This window comes from Protomyctophum bolini (assembly GCF_963924005.1).
Source record: "Protomyctophum bolini genome assembly, chromosome: 12".
NCBI classification, from domain to species: Eukaryota; Metazoa; Chordata; class Actinopteri; order Myctophiformes; family Myctophidae; genus Protomyctophum; species Protomyctophum bolini.
In genome coordinates, this window is record NC_137873.1 from 29,042,799 (window position 1) to 29,062,440 (window position 19,642).

The following is a 19,642-nucleotide window of genomic DNA, read 5'->3' on the forward strand; positions in this document are numbered from 1 at the left end:
GAAGTGTTTAATGTTTTCAAAAGGTGTAGTGGAGTAAAAGTACAATATTTGCCTCTGAGATGTAGTGGAGTAGAAGTAAAAGTACTGGAAGTTGTACCCCCGTAAACTACAAATGCCTCAACTGTACTAAATTAAATGTACTTAGTTACTTATTCTTTCCACCACTGCGTGTATGCACTATAAATACCTGTTTTACACTAGCCTGGGAAGCATTCCTTTTCAGGGTTTCTGATATGTTGCGTCATGTTGTAACTAGTTTGTTTGTCGTCAGGTTGGAACCTTGGCCGGAAATAAGAAATACCCAAATAATTCACCGTGATCAAGGGCATCATAATTTTAGGGCCTACCCTATAAAAGCCTTGATGCAGCGTATGAATCGGACAGGTTTCAGGAGTTCTTTTTGGTTTTATCACCTGGTCTAAACCATGCCTAGACCGGATCACACAGCGAACAGACCAGGTTTTCCTACGAGATGGAAAGCCTGGTGATGCGAGGTTAGTTTTACACACAGGGTTCCTGTGGGGGGCTGGAAAAAATTGAAAAGATGTTGATTATTTGCAAACCAGGGATTTCCTTTCTATGGTTGGAAGTGTTTTTCTGTGCTGATACATTTAACTACACATTTTATAGTCAAAGCTTGTTATTTCACAGAGCAGGAGTCTTCAATGTTTTTTCAGGCCAAGGACCCCTTAGTGGAGACTGAGATGCATGAAGCTGGGACCCCCACTACTGGTATTAAATTAATAATAAACCTTTTCCATTTATTTCTTAATACCTACTGTACATATACCTTTTCTTTCTCTAAATTTTCATCCCATGATTTTTGTAACCCTTTTTTTTCACCCAGTGTCCATTGTCTAATATGTAATCCTGGGCGCTACACTCCCTCTGCCAAACTGGGGAGACCAACGTTATGTTCTTTAACCTCATCCTTCCTTCAATGCAGAACTCTTCCCAAGGTATTTGTGTGCTTTGCCCTCATCTGTGGACAGTATATGATAACATATTACCCAACTCAACTTATCTAATTGAACAATATTCTATATAGAGAGAGGCAACCACACTCGCAATTCTACAGGACTTTCTTGTTCCAACCAGTTCCTTTCCCCTCCATCAGGCACCCCGGCTGGCCAGGGGGAGGCAGTATAGAGACCAGCATTACTGCATTTTTTTGTGAGGCCGGGACACGGGGAGAACATGCAAACTCCACACAAAAGGTAGCTACATTTTATTGACTTCACTATAATCTCTGTTATTACACGTATTGCTACTATTACTGTTATTACACTGTTACTATGTATATTATCATTTACGACCAAGCTACACCAGGCTTTTCAGCGAGCGTTTACGAGAATACGCACACACGCATTTAGGTCCAGTCCTATTTTAAGTGCGTGTACGTGGCTTGCGTGTGCGCGTAAACACGCGCAAAAAGCCTGGTGTAGCTTGGCCGTTAACCACTTAAACTGCATGCTACCAAATCACATGAAAATAGCCCATCTACAAGCTCTCAACGCACCCTGTTGCAAGTTTGTAGATCTGCTATTTTTGGTGAATGTCCCCCACCTCCCAGAATAGGGATGCTGGGGTTCAATTGGTTAACGTAAGACATATTTGGCTTTCCCCATGAATGCTGAGGAGTGAGGACCTCCTGTTGAAGACCCATGTTGTAGAGCAGTGGCTCTCATCCTTTTCAGGCTGTGACCCGAGGCGTTGTGGGGCGAGCTACAAGCTTGGCTGCATACATTTTAACAAAATGTTGCCTCTTTCTTATATTACCTGGCAGTTTGGCCAATGTTTGACCAATTTTTATAGTATAGTTTGTTGATTACTTTTGATGCTAATCTGGAGATCCCCCAGAAATCACGTGAGGACCTCGCTTGGGGTCTCGGCCCACAGGTTGAGAACCACTGCTGTTGACTAGAGAATAACTTTAACCTACCACCTACAATTCATCCAGTACTCAACATGGATCTCTGCCATATTATTTGTATTTGCCCAGATTTTAAGGTTTGATTGATTGATTGAAGTATTTATTAAAACTCACTCAGTGCCACAAGGACGCCTTATGACGCCTCCCCCTTAACAGTTTGCAGAATTACAGTACATTTCAAGCACAACTCAATACAAAAACTTCTAACTGTGAGTGGACGACACCATAAGGCAGTACACTTGTTTACAAGAGGGTCCACCATTTTCAATTCATCATAACATTTAGAGACGTACAAATATACTTCTATATAGCCAAAAACAGGAAATCATCATAAAGGAGGTATAAACATATACATTGAGGGGAAAAGGGGTGGGTGGGGGATTCAGCCATTTTTGGTGCCCTTTGAGAGCGGTTTTGAAGGAGTCAAGGGTTTTGCATGTCTTAATGACAGTTGGTAGGGCGTTCCACATTTTTGTGGCATAGGAGCGAAATTAATTTAGTCCCTTGTTTGTGCCGAATCTGGGTTGCACATGGTTTGTTGAACAAGGTACAGCTAAACATTTCAATACAAGCATGTAAATATGACCCTTATACTCACAGGCGATTTGACCTGAAGAGAGACTTCTTCCATTCAACCCTTACAAATTAAGTAGCTGTAGAACATTTAACCCCTCACCCCGAGTATGTGGTTAGTGGAGTAAAGGGGTGGGTGGGGTCCCTGTAAGGATGTTCTTACAAAGTCTACCCTGTCCAGACACTTCTGTGTACACACCTAGCCCCTCCTCTCTCTCTCCCTACAACTGCCTACCTTTCTCACACCCTCCCTTCTCTGCTGTACTCTTCTTTAGACCCTCTCCCCCCAGGCCAGCTCTCACTTGTCCCATGTCTGAGGAGTTCCACGGACGCTGTACTCGTTCACATTCATCCCTCCCTGGCACCATGGTTCGCAGCAGCAGCATCTGCAGATTGATTCTTCTGGTCCTCCTAGGCCTCATGGTGCACACAGACACAGGTAGGCGACTACATGCGGGTCTGCTCCGTGATATCAATTGCGTGATGATGCGGATGGTTTGTACAGTAGATGAACATTTGAGGAACAGACTGAACTTTGTTCAAGTGTTCCCCGTTGAAAGCTATTGTCTGATGTATAGATGTTGACCGATTACACTTTATAAGGGAAAGGGTTTGGAAATGGATTGTACAGTGTAAATGTACAGTGTAAAAGTGATCAACTCAACTATCTAAGGGTCTTTTAAGTTGGAGTTAAAATATTAATGACTGGTAAAACTGGTAAAATGAGACGATTTATAATGAATTACTGTAGTGTAGACCTTGTTGCAGTTATATGTTCTTTAATTTGTGGAAAAGATCAAATCAAACAAGGAAAAACAGGTATTCATGCCTATGGTTTATGCCTAATTGTATTTAAGCTTTTATTTAACCAACAGGAACCCTAGTGTGATGGCTTTAATGGGTCATGATGAAAACCTCAGAGGTTTAGGGTTCAAAACAAAGCTCACAGTCACAACATAAATGGCCATAGCAGAATGAACATACATTGTGGCCTCTAAAGAAATTAGGTTGGTGTTCTTCATGATAGAAACGTTCTATTTAAGTCCTCTATATGCCTGAAAGCCTGTGGTGTATGTACGTGTCATTTCCCCCCTCTATTCCAGACCCCTGGTCTAAATGATGCAGTTGTTGAAGCCAGTGGAAGTTCTGAGAGCCCTGAAAGCTGCTCTTTGACTAACAAGATGACTCAGTCGCTTTCATTATGGTTGATGTTTATTAGCTCATCTGAAACTGAATATTCACCGCGGTCTGACTTGAGCAAAGGTTGAGTTTAGCTGAAGTATTTCTATATAGCCTAATCCATTTACATTTAGGACGTTTACTGTGTTGGAGCCAAGTGAGTCAGCAGCTTTGTGAATGTGAAACAATTTTTTCTGTCTTTTGCATCTTTCTCTCTCCCTCCCGCTCTTTCGGTGACACCTTGATAAGCCTTCAGAAAGGATAAGTCTTGAGAAAGGATTCCACAGAGCTGTGGATTCAATCCACAATCCGATTGTGAGGGACTTGAACCCCTAAGTACAGCCCACAGGTCAGAGCACAGGTGAACAAGATAGCAGGAAGGCAGTAGCATGGCAGTTTAAGCTTTAGCTTGATTTTATACTTTGCATTGTGAGCTTGTAGATCAGCTGTTTCCGGCGCTGGACACCGCTGTACGTCAGAGTATAAATTAGGCATTCCTCTGACAGTTCTAACATATAGCTGGGAAACAATGGGCTCAACAAGGGACACTAGTCTATTGTGATAACCAACTTGTCCTAAATTTCATGTCAGGCCAGATAGTTTACTGTACTGTTATGATGTCGGACAACTACATTTGAGCAGCTCTCGCCCCAAAACATATTGGTGTCTCATTTTGAATGGGTCAAATAGGTTCTTACACCCAACAGGGGTGTTTGTTTGTTTGTTTGTTTCAGAAACTACATGCCTTCGAGGCTAGACATTCCAGATCATAAAATAGTATAAAATCAGTCATCTAATTGTCTGGAAATATAATTATTGAACAACATTAATTAAGTTTTTCTTTGCATGACTGCTGTGTTGTTTGTGCCGCTTTGCAGTAGTTTTCTGGCTCCAACCTAAACCATAACATAACCTGTAGTTATGTTAGTACAGTAGGTTGCAATGGAAACCACAAACTGAGTCAGCCTGAGAGATGTCCTGCTTGTCACCAAGATAATGTGCCTCAATCTGCTCCTCAAAATAGCAGTTCAATAACGCCCTGAGCAGGGATTTAATCCCCATTTATATTTCCTTGTATGACCGTGTTGATCGCTGTACATAACTGACACATTCTAAACTTCACAAGCTGTTCTTTTTGGCAAATGACACAGTAGTATGATCACGTATACATATTTAATTAGGCGTTGCAACAAACTGTGAAATAGACCCCTATAAAAAGTAGGGCATGATTCACTCAAATAATGCGGTTTAATACCACGATTTGTAAAAATACTAAGAATATTTGTTTAAGTTCAGATTTCGATGTCCTTTCTTTATATATATGACTATATATTTTAAGCTGACTGACTGAAGTGTATGATTCAACTTTTCATGCTTTATATTATTTATAATAATTTTTAAATGTTCAAGTATAAAAAAAGCAAAGTACCCTGGGAAAAAATTATAATAATCCAACCGCAACAATCGTTGAATAGCAGAATCACAATATAACTACGAATCGCAAAATAAATCGATTCAGAACATGTATCGAGATCGTACGAATCCAGAGGTAAGTGAATCATCCCCACCCCTAATAAAAAGTGAACCACTTTTCAGACTTTGGCATCCAAGAAAATAACACACGGGCCATTTGAAAGTTTCAGTAGTGGGTCTGGGAGAAAACCTATGGAAGTAGAAGAGGGTGAGGCAAGGACACAGGCACTGCCGATGCCATGTTTGGCGTGGGTCACTGCCCCCTCGAAGCCTGAGGCAGGGTGTCGTTCACACACAGCTGTTTTGCACGCTCTGTCATCTCTCTGGCTGGTGTGAAGTCTTGACTGGAGAGGTACAAGCAATGGACAAGTGGCTGTCTGTGTTGTGTAGTGTCTGAAATCTGCCTTCTCTGCTGTCTGTGATGTATTTATATGTCTGGAACCATGTACAGTGGAAGGAAATGCACAGTTGACTGACAGGTTGACTCATGTCTCTGAAAACATTTTGAGCCTTTATTGACAGCAAAAGTGGAGAGTCAGTAGGGTGATGAAATACAGCAAATGGGAGTTCCTTCTGGGAATCGAACCAGGGACTGATCAGAGCATTGCGTCCATATCGTATGCATTAATACAACTGTTTCAGCTGTTGTCTCCGCTGAGTGATGCAGTCCTAAGAGAACACAAGCACTATGTCAGATGAGGGATTTTTCAAACGTTTTGCATATGTTGATTGCATTAGGCTACTGGAAATGACGAGTGTCTCCTCGAAGGGGAAACAAACAGCTGTGGAAAGAACATCAGGGTCTTTTTTTGTGTTGTTGTGTTCATTAAATCAGAACTGTCCAGAAGGTACAACCTATCCATACAGAGACTGTTTAATAAACAAGCTTGTTTGACGTCCAGTACCCAGCTGGTGCCTGCTTTGGGCCTGGCTGGCCGTTACTGGTTGCAGCCTGCCGCCCTCCATGACCACACAAGTGGCCTTTTGTGCCCTGGGCTGAAGGCCTTATTGATGGCTGTGCTGGCCAGAGGCCCAGGTCTCCGTACCTTCAACTCCAGCCCCAGCTCAGGAAGCTGTGCTGTGCACAGAATCAACACGGTAGTATTGAAAACACCAACATTATTGCTCATTTTGACTGATAATCAGAAGGAGCAGGGCTATAGTTTCTGGTAATGATGATATTGACATGAAAGTTGGATTTGTTGAGATGATATCATGGCTCATTCAACAACTTTGGTTGGTTTGTTTTTTTGTTTCTGTTCTGTTTTTAATGCATCTTGTCACTTCTGAAATGTAGTTACTTCTGTATTATTACATTAAATGCAGGTAAGTTGTGGAATATTCTGAGGCCCACAGGGTGAAGGAGTTTAGATAGGCGTCATGAGCTACAAAGTAAATATGTAGGCTGCACATTAAATGGACTGGGAGTAAATATGTTTGGTATATGGTTTTGTTGGTATGTGAGGCGTGAGGGTAGAATGCGTGAATCAGTTTGCATGTGAATGGGTGGGCTTGTGTGTGTGTGTGTGTGTGTGTGTGTGTGTGTGTGTGTGTGTGTGTGTGTGTGTGTGTGTGTGTGTGTGTGTGTGTGTGTGTGCGTTTGTTTGTGGAGACTGGGGTTCACCTGTTCCCCTGATCTTTGAATTTCAAAAGTCAGTTTGTACTGTGGATTTTACTTCACATACATGGCGGCACAGGCATGATCTCAGATCACTGATTTGAACATGAATGCAGCAATAGTAAGGAACTAGCCTGGGAGGCATACGCATAAGTTACGTCATGTTGTAGTCTGGTTTGTAGTCATCAGGCCAAAACCCCCAAAAACGGAATCAGAATTACCCAAAATAATTCCCTGCATCATAATTTTAGGGCCTACCCAATAAAAGCATTGATGTGGCGTATGAATTATTCCAAGTACTTCTTGGAATCATTTGTTTGGTATATCATATTTTATTCCAGCTCATAGTGAAAAAATTATTACTTATTATCATCCGGTCTAAACCACCAATCACACGGGCGATTTAGGAACACAGACCAGGCTTTCCTCCGAGGCGAGGTAGAAAGTCTGGTGACGTGAGGTTGGTAAGGAACTTATTTCCACCCATATTAGAATTCAGCACAGCACCGTTCAGGCAACGGCAAGTTGGGAATGCATGCCCCACCCAGTTATGAAATTCCCGGTGTGCCTGTTGTCACTAGTAAGTTGTACGCAGTGCTGAGTATGCAGCGCGGTACCCGTTACCACAGTGCCAATAACGTTAGATATTACAATCAATGGACGATTTATAAACGTACTCGGGTATGTTGGGAATGCATACCTCACGCGTTCAGAGCCATAGGACAGAGTTACGACAACTCTGTTCACTTCATAGGGCCAGTCCAATGGCGGCTCTTCTACATAGACTTCTATTGGCGATTGGTGACAAAGGCCTTAACCGGAAGTTTAAGGAATGCATTGGAGTCTATAGGCTTTACAGTGACAAACGAGTTATACATGAACCACGTGACCGAGCTGTTTTCTGCCCCCTCAATGTCGTAACTCTGTCTTACTCTATGGCTCTGGTGTTCATGAAATACCCATTGTACCCGTTGTCAGACTAGCCAGTGCGGTACCAAGGCCGATCGACCAAATATGGAGATATGGGCATCCCTGATATCTAACTATAAATGCACCAAGTCTCTGTACGTCTGTAATCCACGTAACTTTAGAACCCAACGGGCACCGCTGTATAGAGGCCCATGGGCAACGCTCTAGTTGCCAAAAACTGCTGACGTCATACATGATCATAAACAGGAGACAGACCACTGTCAAAGATTGTTAATTCAACTTTACACAGACGGTACCACTTATTTACCACTTATTAGTTATATTAGTGGCACTGGCACAAATGTACCGCAAAGCTCAGCCAATCCATGAAGTCGATGGGTTGGTCTGGCCAGTCAGGGACTCCGGTGCTACACCCCCCACAGAGATTCAGTGCATCCTCCACAGACACAGACAGGCCGTGGTTTCTCGGTTCTCGACAACTGTTGGGCCGGCCGTTTGAATTCACACTCAGCACTGCGCACACCCGGGTCATCACCGGCACACGCAAAGTTTTAGGACACACACAGACAGATTTTTGTGAATTAATAGATTGATATAATACAGTACATTTAAATCAAGTCAATGGCATACTGATTTGCCAAAGGGTGAATTACCTATACCTAGAAACGTTAGTCTCATAGAATGTTTTCCCATACCATTTCAACATGAACGCAGTGTAAAAATGTACGTTGAGATTTACAAAAGTATACGCTATACACAGACTTATGCACACAAGTATCATGGCCCTTTAACCAACCGTGTTGTTGTGGTGGGAAAACCCAGGAAGAAGACCTGAAGAGGGAAGTAGGTCATGTTACTATGGTTACCCACGGAGGTGTGAAAAGTCTCACAGCACCTTCATGCTCATATGGGGGGAGCGGGACATTGGTGAAAGTCAGATGAAGCATGTAGGAGGGTTGCAGAGGAGGACAGACTGGCAGGGCGACGGAAGAGAAGGTGACGGATTTTGAAACAGAGAAAGGGGGAGGTAGAGAGCCGGGCGGTGAGCACATGTGCAGAGAGACTACCTGTAGCTCATGTGGACAGAATGTACATCATTCACAAAGGCATCCTTATGCCCCGGCCTGAAGCCGTTGGCCTGGGGAGACAGAGAGGGGCTGTTTGGAGTCATCAAAGCCTGGACCATGTATGTATGTAGCCTTGCATCCCCAAAGGCCTCCAGTGCAGAGAGTATGCAAACAGGGACATTAGCGAGGCAATGTACCTCATCAGTGAAATGACCGCCTTGTATAAACACATCGCAAGTTGATACAGTGTAGCCAGTAATCAATGCTCTTCGCCCCTCTTCCCAGGCGTTCCTACTTGAATGTAATTAGTGTGGTTTTCCATCAAACCATCATGTTATTCGCACGTGGTGATCTGGCTGTTTTGTGTTGGACTCCCAGAAACCGTTGCAGACCCAGCTCCAACTCTGCAGGGTGACAACCAGGACACGTTATCCGGAGGAGGAGCTGATGACGTCACCACCAAAGACCCATTCCAGGACATGACGGAGAGATCCTTCACCTATGACTATGAAGATACCACGCACACCCATCCCATGGACGAGGAGGAAGGTAAAATGTTATGCCAGAAACATACAGTGGCCATCTTGCTATTGCATCATGGGGGTGAGGTTTCCATAGATAAGAAAGCTATGGCTTACCCGTGCTCTGGCCAATGGAGAGCGACGTTGCTACGCGGCGGCCATCTTACCTCGAGGCAGCATAACATTGTGTCTATGGGGCCGATTTTCGTTTTGTTTGTTATAAACGTCAGAGACGTCTGCATACTTATATGCTTTTATATGAAAAACTAAATTAAGCAGATAAGCGAATCATAGCCACGTTGACAACGTTTGTAATAAACCAAATCCGTCCAAAGATTTGAGCGAGTTATGACTGTTTTTGTTTGAGCTGCCATTGAACATACTGTACTGTAGTCCCAAAGCAAGATGGCTGCCGGGTGAACTACGTTAGAGACTCCGCCTTGAGCCATCTAGCCTTTATATATATCTATGAAGGTTTTTCCCAAGGATGAATCAAGAAAAAAAGAATGGCCACCATATGAATATGGTCAATTAGGTTTCACAAATTGAGTGTTCTACTTGCCAATAATTAATGATTAATTATTACCATCCATTATTATGTTACCTATGTTTTTTAGTAGGTGTACACATTACACAGTGTGAGTGTGTGTGTGTGTGTGTGTGTGTGTGTGTGTGTGTGTGTGTGTGTGTGTGTGTGTGTGTGTGTGTGTGTGTGTGTGTGTGTGTGTGTGTGTGTGTGTGTGTGTGTGTGTGTGTGTGTGTGTGTGTGTGTGTGTTGTGGTCAATGAAGAGAACAGATCAGTTTTTCTTGTCAGTCATTCTTGAAATGGCCTGCACCTTTGATTCTCGCTTAGAGGATGCCTTTATGACCAAGTCATTAAGTACCAGTCGCTCCTCCAGACCATCATAGAGCTAGGCTATAGGTGCAATCTACTTGTGTTTATCTTCGGCAGCCTAGGACACGTACACAGTTCTTTTATTTTTTTTAATAACTTTTTATTGAATTTTTACGTTTTCACATACAGTAGATAAATCATGAAAGGTATAAATTATAAGCACAATACAATAAAACAGACAAAAAAAAAAAAACGTACACAGTTTGGTTGTAAGAGGCTTCCAACAACTTGGGTTGCCAAAAAAAGCAGCCAAACGGCTTGCGAAAGTCTGTGCAATCTCTTCCAAATATGGCGAAAACGCTGTTACTTATACCCCTGAAGGGTGTGTGTATTTGTCCGGGATTTGCTAATTGCACTCTGTACAGCACCTTGTAAATATTTGTGTCCTTGTATTGTATCTCTTATGTGGACATAAATAAATGATTAAAGTGTGTGTGTGTGTGTGTGTGTGTGTGTGTGTGTGTGTGTGTGTGTGTGTGTGTGTGTGTGTGTGTGTGTGTGTGTGTGTGTGTGTGTGTGTGTGTGTGTGTGTGTGTGTGTGTGTCTGTGTCTGTGTCTGTGTGTGTGTGTGTGTGTGTGTGCGTGTGCGTGCGTAGGGGTCCTTGGGCCAGGGGCCATCACAGCCATCGTCATAGCAGTCTTCCTGGGAGCATCTGTCCTCCTCGCTCTCATTGTCATCACACTCAGAAAGTTTACAGCTTCCTAGAGTGAAAACCTACTTACTACCTGTCGTGTGTGTGTGTGTGTGTGTGTGTGTGCGTGCGTGTGCTTGTGTGTGTACGCTTGTGTGCGTGTGTGTGTGTGTGTGTGTGTGTGTGTGTGTGCGCGTGTGTGTGTGTGTGTGTGTGTGTGCACGTGTATTTCTATATCTTCTCACTCTCACCTCTGCACTCTACCGCATCACTTCCTCTTACAATAATTATGACATGCCCTCTGCTTCCCTCTCAATTGCTTTCTCTATCACTTCATGTTTAGCGTTTGTCATTTGTGTCATTGTTTTTTTTGTATCTAATGATCTGTATGTGCTAAGCTTAAGTGAGTGTAAGCCCATCTCTTGTTCTACTGAATGCTGAAAAGGTGGCAGGTCCCTTTGTCCCATTTAAAGTTAAAAAGTAACGGTTGGTTGCTCTCTAGACTCCCCCTGTAACCATACTGTAAATATGGCACACTTCTCTAAGGGTACAATGTTAGAAACTGGCTGGTTCCTCCAGTGTAAATCATAGAATATCAGTGACATGGGTTATTTCTTATTTTCTTTTGTTGAGTCCAAAATGTTCGCCCAGCTTTGTGATTTGTTTGCTTTATTTGTGATAATGTGTATTGAATAATGAAAGTAGAGCCCATATCATGTTCTCCCGTCAGTTCAATACGTATACTGCATTTAGACATAATATATTCTTACTTTCCACTGTTTCTATTTGTCTTTCAACAATACTTTACCGTACCCCAAAATACTTCACCAAATATTCCGTCTGTGTTGCCATTGTACTGAAAGTACTGAAAATAAGTGTTTGCCCCTCCTTTCAGACAAACATTTGAAGAAACAAGGTAAGAAAGTTGTTTAAAGAAGAAAATGGCAGGCTCCTTCAATGGATGTAAATAGAAAGGTTTGTTTGTTTATGTCTGCAAAGCAAATATGAAGTTAGCCTAGGAAAGAAACGTGGAGAAATGTGTGTGCTCGGGTGACTGTTTTTGTTTAGTTTTTCCAGGGTTTCTTTTTGTTTTTAGTTGGGGGTGAGGGGGTAGTAATTGTTTTACATTTCTTTTTAAAATACTGCAGTTTTTATGTATTTGTCCGTGACCTCACCAATGACCAGCCTTTATTTCCCCATTGTGAAATCACTGCCTAATTAAATTGTGTGACATTTTATAGGGTATAATTCAATAAATCACTACCAAATGTCTTTGGCTCCCATGTGTTTGTTCGTTGACTCAGTGGTTATAGAGGACAGAATAACACTTTGTGAGGACAAAGTAGTTGGAGTGGCATCAAGAAAACATAATATTGTCAGATCTACTTGATTTACAGTAGATACGACAGAGAGACAGGAAACTGAGGGCAGAGAGAGGGGGGAATGTGCAATACAGGCCTCCAGCCACAATCAAACAAGGGACATTGCAATTATATACCACCTGACCCACCTACTGTACCAGTGGACCCCCAAGCCTAAGATAAAGATTTGTTGGAGACCCTCAGAGAACTGGTCAAGAATCAGAAGATGCTCTAAACCTGATGTAATAATGTGTCTAAACACAAGGTGGCAGTTGTTGGTCCTTACAAATGCTGTGTTAACAGGTGAGTGCATTTTTCTGTAGGCCTAGAGAAGGTTTACTGGCAGACTTGCTGCTAGTAATTCAAGTCAGCCAGTCACCTGGAAGCCAGAAAGCCCCAAGAAAAATCACAGTAAATGTTCACATCGAAGGTGACAATTAGTTATTATTAGTACATTAAGATTATAGTGGATCGATGCCTCGAGAAAGTGTGCGTGCATAGAAATGACGTCTGTGTCTAGTGTACATGTCCTGGCTCATATTAGATCTGTGGTTAGACGTCTATCACTTCATGAAGTACATCACGTGGCAGGAAGTGGTGGTGGAAAATTGGAAATGCTGTAGGTACAGAAAGAAGAAGTGTGTCTGGCATAGCTCACTCAGTAAGACAGACAGACAGCCGTTGGTGAGGTAAGGACATTACTCTTACTAACATTACACAGTCCTACATGAGTTAATACTAAAACTACGTATCAAAATGTGTAATTACATTATTTTCATCAGCACTGAGTGGTCTATGCACTAATGAAACATTGTATATCAGAGGTTGACCATTCCACAACAGTACGTTTCTTTCCCCTCACATGAGAAGCAGCTACTGACACTACACAACTGAGAGAATGGTTTTGCGCATTGACAGCTGGTTTTGAAGTGACACATTAAGTGTGTTTTTGTGACTCAATTTTCACTTCTTTCTTTTTTATGAACCACTTAAACCCTATATAGTTGGAGTCCCTCAGGGCTCTATACTAGTGTATTGTCTGTTTTCTCTCGACATTAAAAATCTTCACAGAAAATAGCAGATCTACAAGCTCACAATGCATTGAAATTGGGTGCGACGCAATTGCGTTTTTCCACAATACTGAGAAACCACTTAAACTTAAGTGGTTAATAAATCTGACATGTTGTGTAAGTGTAAGCGAATTCACTGCATCATTGGTTACATGTTAGCTCTTCAAATCAAACGAGAATCTTTTAAAAACTTTCCACTTCCTTCTCTTTCGTAAAGCATCATGACAGGCAACTGTTCCTTTGAGGAGGTGGACCAGCTGATGAGACCCCTTGGGCTGGTGATCTACATACCCATCTTCCTGCTTGGCTTGACTCTGAATATTATGGCACTGTTGGTGTTCTGTGTCCTCCTTCCCAAATGGTCTGAGTCGACCATCTACATGACCAACTTGGCTCTGATGGACCTGGTCCTCCTCTTCCCCCTGCCCTTCAAAATGCACGCCACTAACCACCTCTGGTCCGCCAACCTTCATCCCCTCTGTTCCTTTCTGGAAAGCCTGTACTTTATTGGCATGTATGGCAGCATCTACACCATTATGTGTATTTCTGTCGATCGCTGGCTGGCTATCCGACACCCTTTCAAAGCCAAGCAACTCCGCTCGTGTAAAGTAGCTCTGGGGGTGTGCATAGTGGTGTGGGTGCTGGTAGTGCTAGCAGTGTCCCCAGTACATGGCTTTCGTTCAGTTGGGCAGAGAGACTTCCACTGCTTCCATGGCTTTTCAGATCAAGGCTGGAGCCCAGTGATCATCTTCTGTCTGGAGGTGTTTGGATTCATGGTTCCAGCGCTGGTCCTGGTGGGTTGCTCGGCCCAGACCATCTGGACGCTGAAGAAGTCTGACCAGCGGAGTCCCAAGAGCAGAGCCTGTGTGAAGATCATCTACAGTAGCCTGTGTGCCTTCCTTATACCTTTCATCCCCAGCCACCTGGCCATACTGCTGCAGTTCCTGGTAAGATGTCGTCTACATTATTAAAAGTGCATGCAGGAGTGGCATTAGTGTAATTCTATGTATGTTTTTATGTAGGTATGGAAGTATAGTTTACACAAAAGCAATTAGAGATATTGAAGTAAAACCATAGAATTAACAAAATCAACAAAATCACAATGCAGATAAGAAATCAGGATGAACTGGCAGCAGCAGCAACAACAACAACAGTACAGCAACCTCCAGACACAATGTTCTGGCTTATTCATGTGCAGCAGGCACATGAGAGTGAGTTCAGTGGAAAGTGAAACCTTGTGGTGTGGTGCCACAGAAACAAATTTGAGGTGTGTTTAAAATAAATAAATAAATGAAAAGGTACTTTTTAGTTTTTACTAAACTAGTGAGGGCTGGAGATTCAGGGTAAGGATAGCAGTTGTGCATTAGCAAGTATAGAGCAGGACAAGATGATTGATTAAAGTAGAGGTGCACATTAAAATAGATGATCTACAAGTTGTAGAGATCATCTATTTTTGGTGCACACCAGAAGCTCACAAAACTGTGCATAACAAAGTATAATCCATGCTAAACAGGACAGGACAGACTGGAGGTGTTCAGCGGGAAATCGTATACAAAACATCATATTCAAAACAAATAAGATTGAAGACAAGAAGCAGGATCTTCGACTGCTGCCATAGCTCAGCTCTCGTGCGAATGTTGACATTGATGTTTGATATCTATACAGGATAGCAAGTGTGAAAGAATTATATTTTCGTGGGCGGCTGTGGCTCAGGAGGTAGAGTAGGTCGTCCAATGATCACTGGGTCGGCGGTTCAAATCCCGGCTCCTCCTGTCCACATGTCGAAGTGTCCTTGGGCAAGACACTGAACCCTACGTAAGCGAGAGCTTTTATTGAGAGGGAAAAGGAAGTTGTCGCCGCCTGTTCATCCTGTCTGGCGACTACAAAACAATGCTACAACATGACGTAACCACATCATCCGGCCCCAGCCCGGATCATACGGACTTTTGAAACAGAGACCAGGCTTTCCTCCGAGGCGGTGGAAAGCCTGGTGAGGCGAGGTTAGTTGGTGTGAGCTTGCCACCATTGGTGAATGTGGGAAGTGAGGACGCTGGCGTCGACTGTTCACCGCTTCACCTCCCAATGTATGAATGAATGAACCATTGTAAAGCGCTTTGAGCACTTGGAAAAGCACTATAAAAATGCAATTCATTATATGGTTGCGTATATGTAACCTTTATATTTTACCATCACTCATGATACTTATATAATACATTGTGATATTTGGTAGCTCATGTCTCCACTAAGCCTAATTGCCATTGTTTGAAGCAGCCATGATCCTATGCCCTGTGCTCCTGGCAGAACTACCGTACCCCTAACCTGAGTGTTATTGTACTTCTACCCATGATACATACATAAAGCATAACCATCATCACCTGAGAATGTTGTCTCGACTCCTATATTGCCTCATCGATTGTTGATTGATCCAGAATTCCACGACAATAGCCTTGTGGTGTGTAGTGTGTTCCTCTGACCTCTGATTCACTTTGTCCCCTACAGGTTCGTCAGGGTGTTATTGAGGACTGCTCCACAAAGACCGGAATCAGTTTTTTCATCCAGATAACTTTGAACTTGTCCAACGTCACCTGCTGCCTGGATGCTCTGTGTTACTATTTCATTGCTGACGAGGTGAGGCGTTCCAAAAATAACTTCAGGAGGCCTTCGGGACATTCAGGAGGCCAGAGAAGGGCAACATTTAGCATCTCTGAGGTCTGAACAGGAGGCTGAGTCAACTCTTTTTTTAAGGACAGCAGTTGAGATGAACTATTATTATTCAAATATGTTTATTGTGCATTTGAGATCAACTATCTTGAATTGTAAAACTGTTCCAGAGGTCTGATTCCTGAGGTCTGATTCCCAAAGAAACAGAGAGGTAATATGCTGTGTGCCTGAAACTACGCTAAAGCCATCTATAGCAGTGGTTTTCAACCGGGGGTTCCAGGTTAATCTGACTCTGCCAGTATTGAGTTCACAATTTCCCTCCCCAAGGAGGAACTCACTACTGTCACCATCTGGCGGAGTCAGGTTAGTTCCAGGCGGTCCCCAGCTACAGTAATGAATGGCGAGTTGGTAACCAAATGGAACCTTATAGATCTTTATTCTTGAGTATAAAACTTCCATGTTATGCTCTCAAGAGTTTAATTATTGTTAAACACTTGCATTACTTAATTTACACAAATGTAGGCAATTAGAGAATGTAGATGAATTGTTATTTTGGTCAACATTTGCCTGTTATCTCTCAGAATGGTACCATATCAATACAGCATGGAATTACAAAATATTCAAAGTTTTAAATGTCATCAAATGGTGATCCGTGGCTCACATGCCGAATAAATAATGGACCTTGATATGAAAAAGGTTGAAAACTACTGATCAATAGGAAAGGACTGATTTGGCTTTTGACTGGAAGCCAGCAGTTTTTGTCCATATCGTTTTTAATAACCCTGCTCTGACATGTTTTGTTTAAAAGCATGTACTTCAAAGATGCACGCAGTAATATTTGCTTTTGCACTGTAATTTATTTAAATTGTTTTTTTACTTTTCATAACTGAATGTACAGGTCTCCTCGAGTTTACAAAAAATAATAAAGTAAACTTTGTATTGTCTCTGAGTAACCTATGCACTGTATATCATGTAGTTAAAACTGGAAATCGGTAAACAGGTATTGTAAAAACAACAGGCATGGTGTGTCACACCATATAAATGTCTACTCATTTGTGTTAAATGTATTGTCTACTCAAGGTCTGAGGAAGGGCTTCGGCCCCTAATGTTACCACATTTAAGTAAAGATATGTCTGGGAGCAAAGATTGGTGTGCTGTGCTGTGGTAGAAGACTGTGTTGTGTCAGGTAGCAAGTAGCTCACGCAGTTAGGATACTGCCTGCTATAGCCAATGGTCCAAAATGATGAGAAACGAGGATAACTTTTTTTTTCAAAATTTCAAAAGACATGGGCTATAACCCATCGTTTTTGTCAAATTGCGGAATTGCGGAAATTGCGGAAATGGTAATTGCTGAAATTGCGAAAATGGAAATTCCGGAAATTCCGGAAATTGCGGATTTTTTTTTCATTTTTTTCAAATCTTCAAAAATGATGAAAAACTGCGCGCTGTAGTATGCCGTACGATATGGGCTATAGCCCACGGTCCAAAATGATGAGAAACGAGGCTAACTTTTTTTTCCAAAATTTCAAAAAACATGGGCTATAACCCATCGTTTTTGTCATTTCGTCATTTTTTTCAAATCCTCAAAAATGATGAAAAACGGCGCGCTATAGTATGCCGTACGATATGGGCTATAGCCCACGTTCCAAAATGATGAGAAACGAGGCTAACTTTTTTTTCCAAAATTTCAAAAAACATGGGCTATAACCCATCGTTTTTGTCATTTCGTCATTTTTTTCAAATCCTCAAAAATGATGAAAAACTGCGCGCTATAGTATGCCGTACGATATGGGCTATAGCCCACGGTCCAAAATGATGAGAAACGAGGCTAACTTTTTTTTCCAAAATTTCAAAAAACATGGGCTATAACCCATCGTTTTTGTCATTTCGTCATTTTTTTCAAATCCTCAAAAATGATGAAAAACGGCGCGCTATAGTATGCCGTACGATATGGGCTATAGCCCACGTTCCAAAATGATGAGAAACGAGGCTAACTTTTTTTTCCAAAATTTCAAAAAACATGGGCTATAACCCATCGTTTTTGTCATTTCGTCATTTTTTTCAAATCCTCAAAAATGATGAAAAACTGCGCGCTATAGTATGCCGTACGATATGGGCTATAGCCCACGTTCCAAAATGATGAGAAACGAGGCTAACTTTTTTTTTCAAAATTTCAAAAAACATGGGCTATAACCCATCGTTTTTGTCATTTTTTCATTTTTTTCAAATCTTCAAAAATGATGAAAAACTGCGCGCTGTAGTATGCCGTACGATATGGGCTATAGCCCACGGTCCAAAATGATGAGAAACGAGGCTAACTTTTTTTTCCAAAATTTCAAAAAACATGGGCTATAACCCATCGTTTTTGTCATTTTTTCATTTTTTTCAAATCTTCAAAAATGATGAAAAACTGCGCGCTATAGTATGCCGTACGATATGGGCTATAGCCCACGGTCCAAAATGATGAGAAACGAGGCTAACTTTTTTTTTCAAAATTTAAAAAAACATGGGCTATAACCCATCGTTTTTGTCATTTCGTCATTTTTTTCAAATCCTCAAAAATGATGAAAAACTGCGCGCTATAGTATGCCGTACGATATGGGCTATAGCCCACGGTCCAAAATGATGAGAAACGAGGCTAACTTTTTTTTTCAAAATTTCAAAAAACATGGGCTATAACCCATCGTTTTTGTCATTTTGTCATTTTTTTCAAATCCTCAAAAATGATGAAAAACTGCCCGCTATAGTATGCCGTACGATATGGGCTATAGCCCACGGTCCAAAATGATGAGAAACGAGGCTAACTTTTTTTTTCAAAATTAAAAAAAACATGGGCTATAACCCATTGTTTTTGTCATTTTTTTATTTTTTTCAAATCTTCAAAAATGATGAAAAACTGCGCGCTATAGTATGCCGTACGATATGGGCTATAGCCCACGGTCCAAAATGATGAGAAACGAGGCTAACTTTTTTTTTCAAAATTAAAAAAAACATGGGCTATAACCCATCGTTTTTGTCATTTCGTCATTTTTTTCAAATCCTCAAAAATGATGAAAAACTGCGCGCTATAGTATGCCGTACGATATGGGCTATAGCCCACGTTCCAAAATGATGAGAAACGAGGCTAACTTTTTTTTTCAAAATTTCAAAAAACATGGGCTATAACCCATCGTTTTTGTCATTTCGTCATTTTTTTCAAATCCTCAGAAATGATGAAAAACTGCGCGCTATAGTATGCCGTACGATATGGGCTATAGCCCACGTTCCAAAATGATGAGAAACGAGGCTAACTTTTTTTTTTCAAAATTTCAAAAAACATGGGCTATAACCCATCGTTTTTGTCATTTTTTCATTTTTTTCAAATCTTCAAAAATGATGAAAAACTGCGCGCTATAGTATGCCGTACGATATGGGCTATAGCCCACGGTCCAAAATGATGAGAAACGAGGCTAACTTTTTTTTTCAAAATTTAAAAAAACATGGGCTATAACCCATCGTTTTTGTCATTTCGTCATTTTTTTCAAATCCTCAAAAATGATGAAAAACTGCGCGCTATAGTATGCCGTACGATATGGGCTATAGCCCACGTTCCAAAATGATGAGAAACGAGGCTAACTTTTTTTTTCAAAATTTCAAAAAACATGGGCTATAACCCATCGTTTTTGTCATTTCGTCATTTTTTTCAAATCCTCAGAAATGATGAAAAACTGCGCGCTATAGTATGCCGT

The 19,642-nt window shown here is 41.7% G+C and overlaps 2 protein-coding genes across 2 annotated transcripts; both read left to right on the forward strand.

The window, feature by feature from the left end:
* Positions 1-932: 932 nt before the first annotated feature.
* snorc (secondary ossification center associated regulator of chondrocyte maturation) lies at positions 933-12,094 on the forward strand. The gene is made up of 5 exons (XM_080778753.1): positions 933-959; positions 1,118-1,217; positions 2,782-2,945; positions 9,152-9,322; positions 10,787-12,094. Exons 2-5 carry the CDS (start codon positions 1,198-1,200, stop codon positions 10,894-10,896), a joined length of 465 nt encoding a protein of 154 aa, XP_080634879.1. The 5' UTR covers positions 933-959; positions 1,118-1,197; the 3' UTR covers positions 10,897-12,094.
* Positions 12,095-12,857: 763 nt separating this feature from the next.
* LOC308325960 (G-protein coupled receptor 55) lies at positions 12,858-15,992 on the forward strand. The gene is made up of 3 exons (XM_080778749.1): positions 12,858-12,872; positions 13,471-14,200; positions 15,753-15,992. Exons 2-3 carry the CDS (start codon positions 13,475-13,477, stop codon positions 15,966-15,968), a joined length of 942 nt encoding a protein of 313 aa, XP_080634875.1. The 5' UTR covers positions 12,858-12,872; positions 13,471-13,474; the 3' UTR covers positions 15,969-15,992.
* Positions 15,993-19,642: the final 3,650 nt, after the last annotated feature.

Coding starts and splice junctions, on each gene's coding strand:
- snorc (XM_080778753.1), top strand. CDS start 1,198: ATGCAAACTCCACACAAAAG. Junction 1,218..2,781: donor ATGCAAACTCCACACAAAAG/GTAGCTACATTT, acceptor ACTCTTCTTTAG/ACCCTCTCCCCCCAGGCCAG. Junction 2,946..9,151: donor CATGGTGCACACAGACACAG/GTAGGCGACTAC, acceptor TTGGACTCCCAG/AAACCGTTGCAGACCCAGCT.
- LOC308325960 (XM_080778749.1), top strand. CDS start 13,475: ATGACAGGCAACTGTTCCTTTGAGGAGGTGGACCAGCTGATGAGACCC. Junction 14,201..15,752: donor CCATACTGCTGCAGTTCCTG/GTAAGATGTCGT, acceptor TGTCCCCTACAG/GTTCGTCAGGGTGTTATTGA.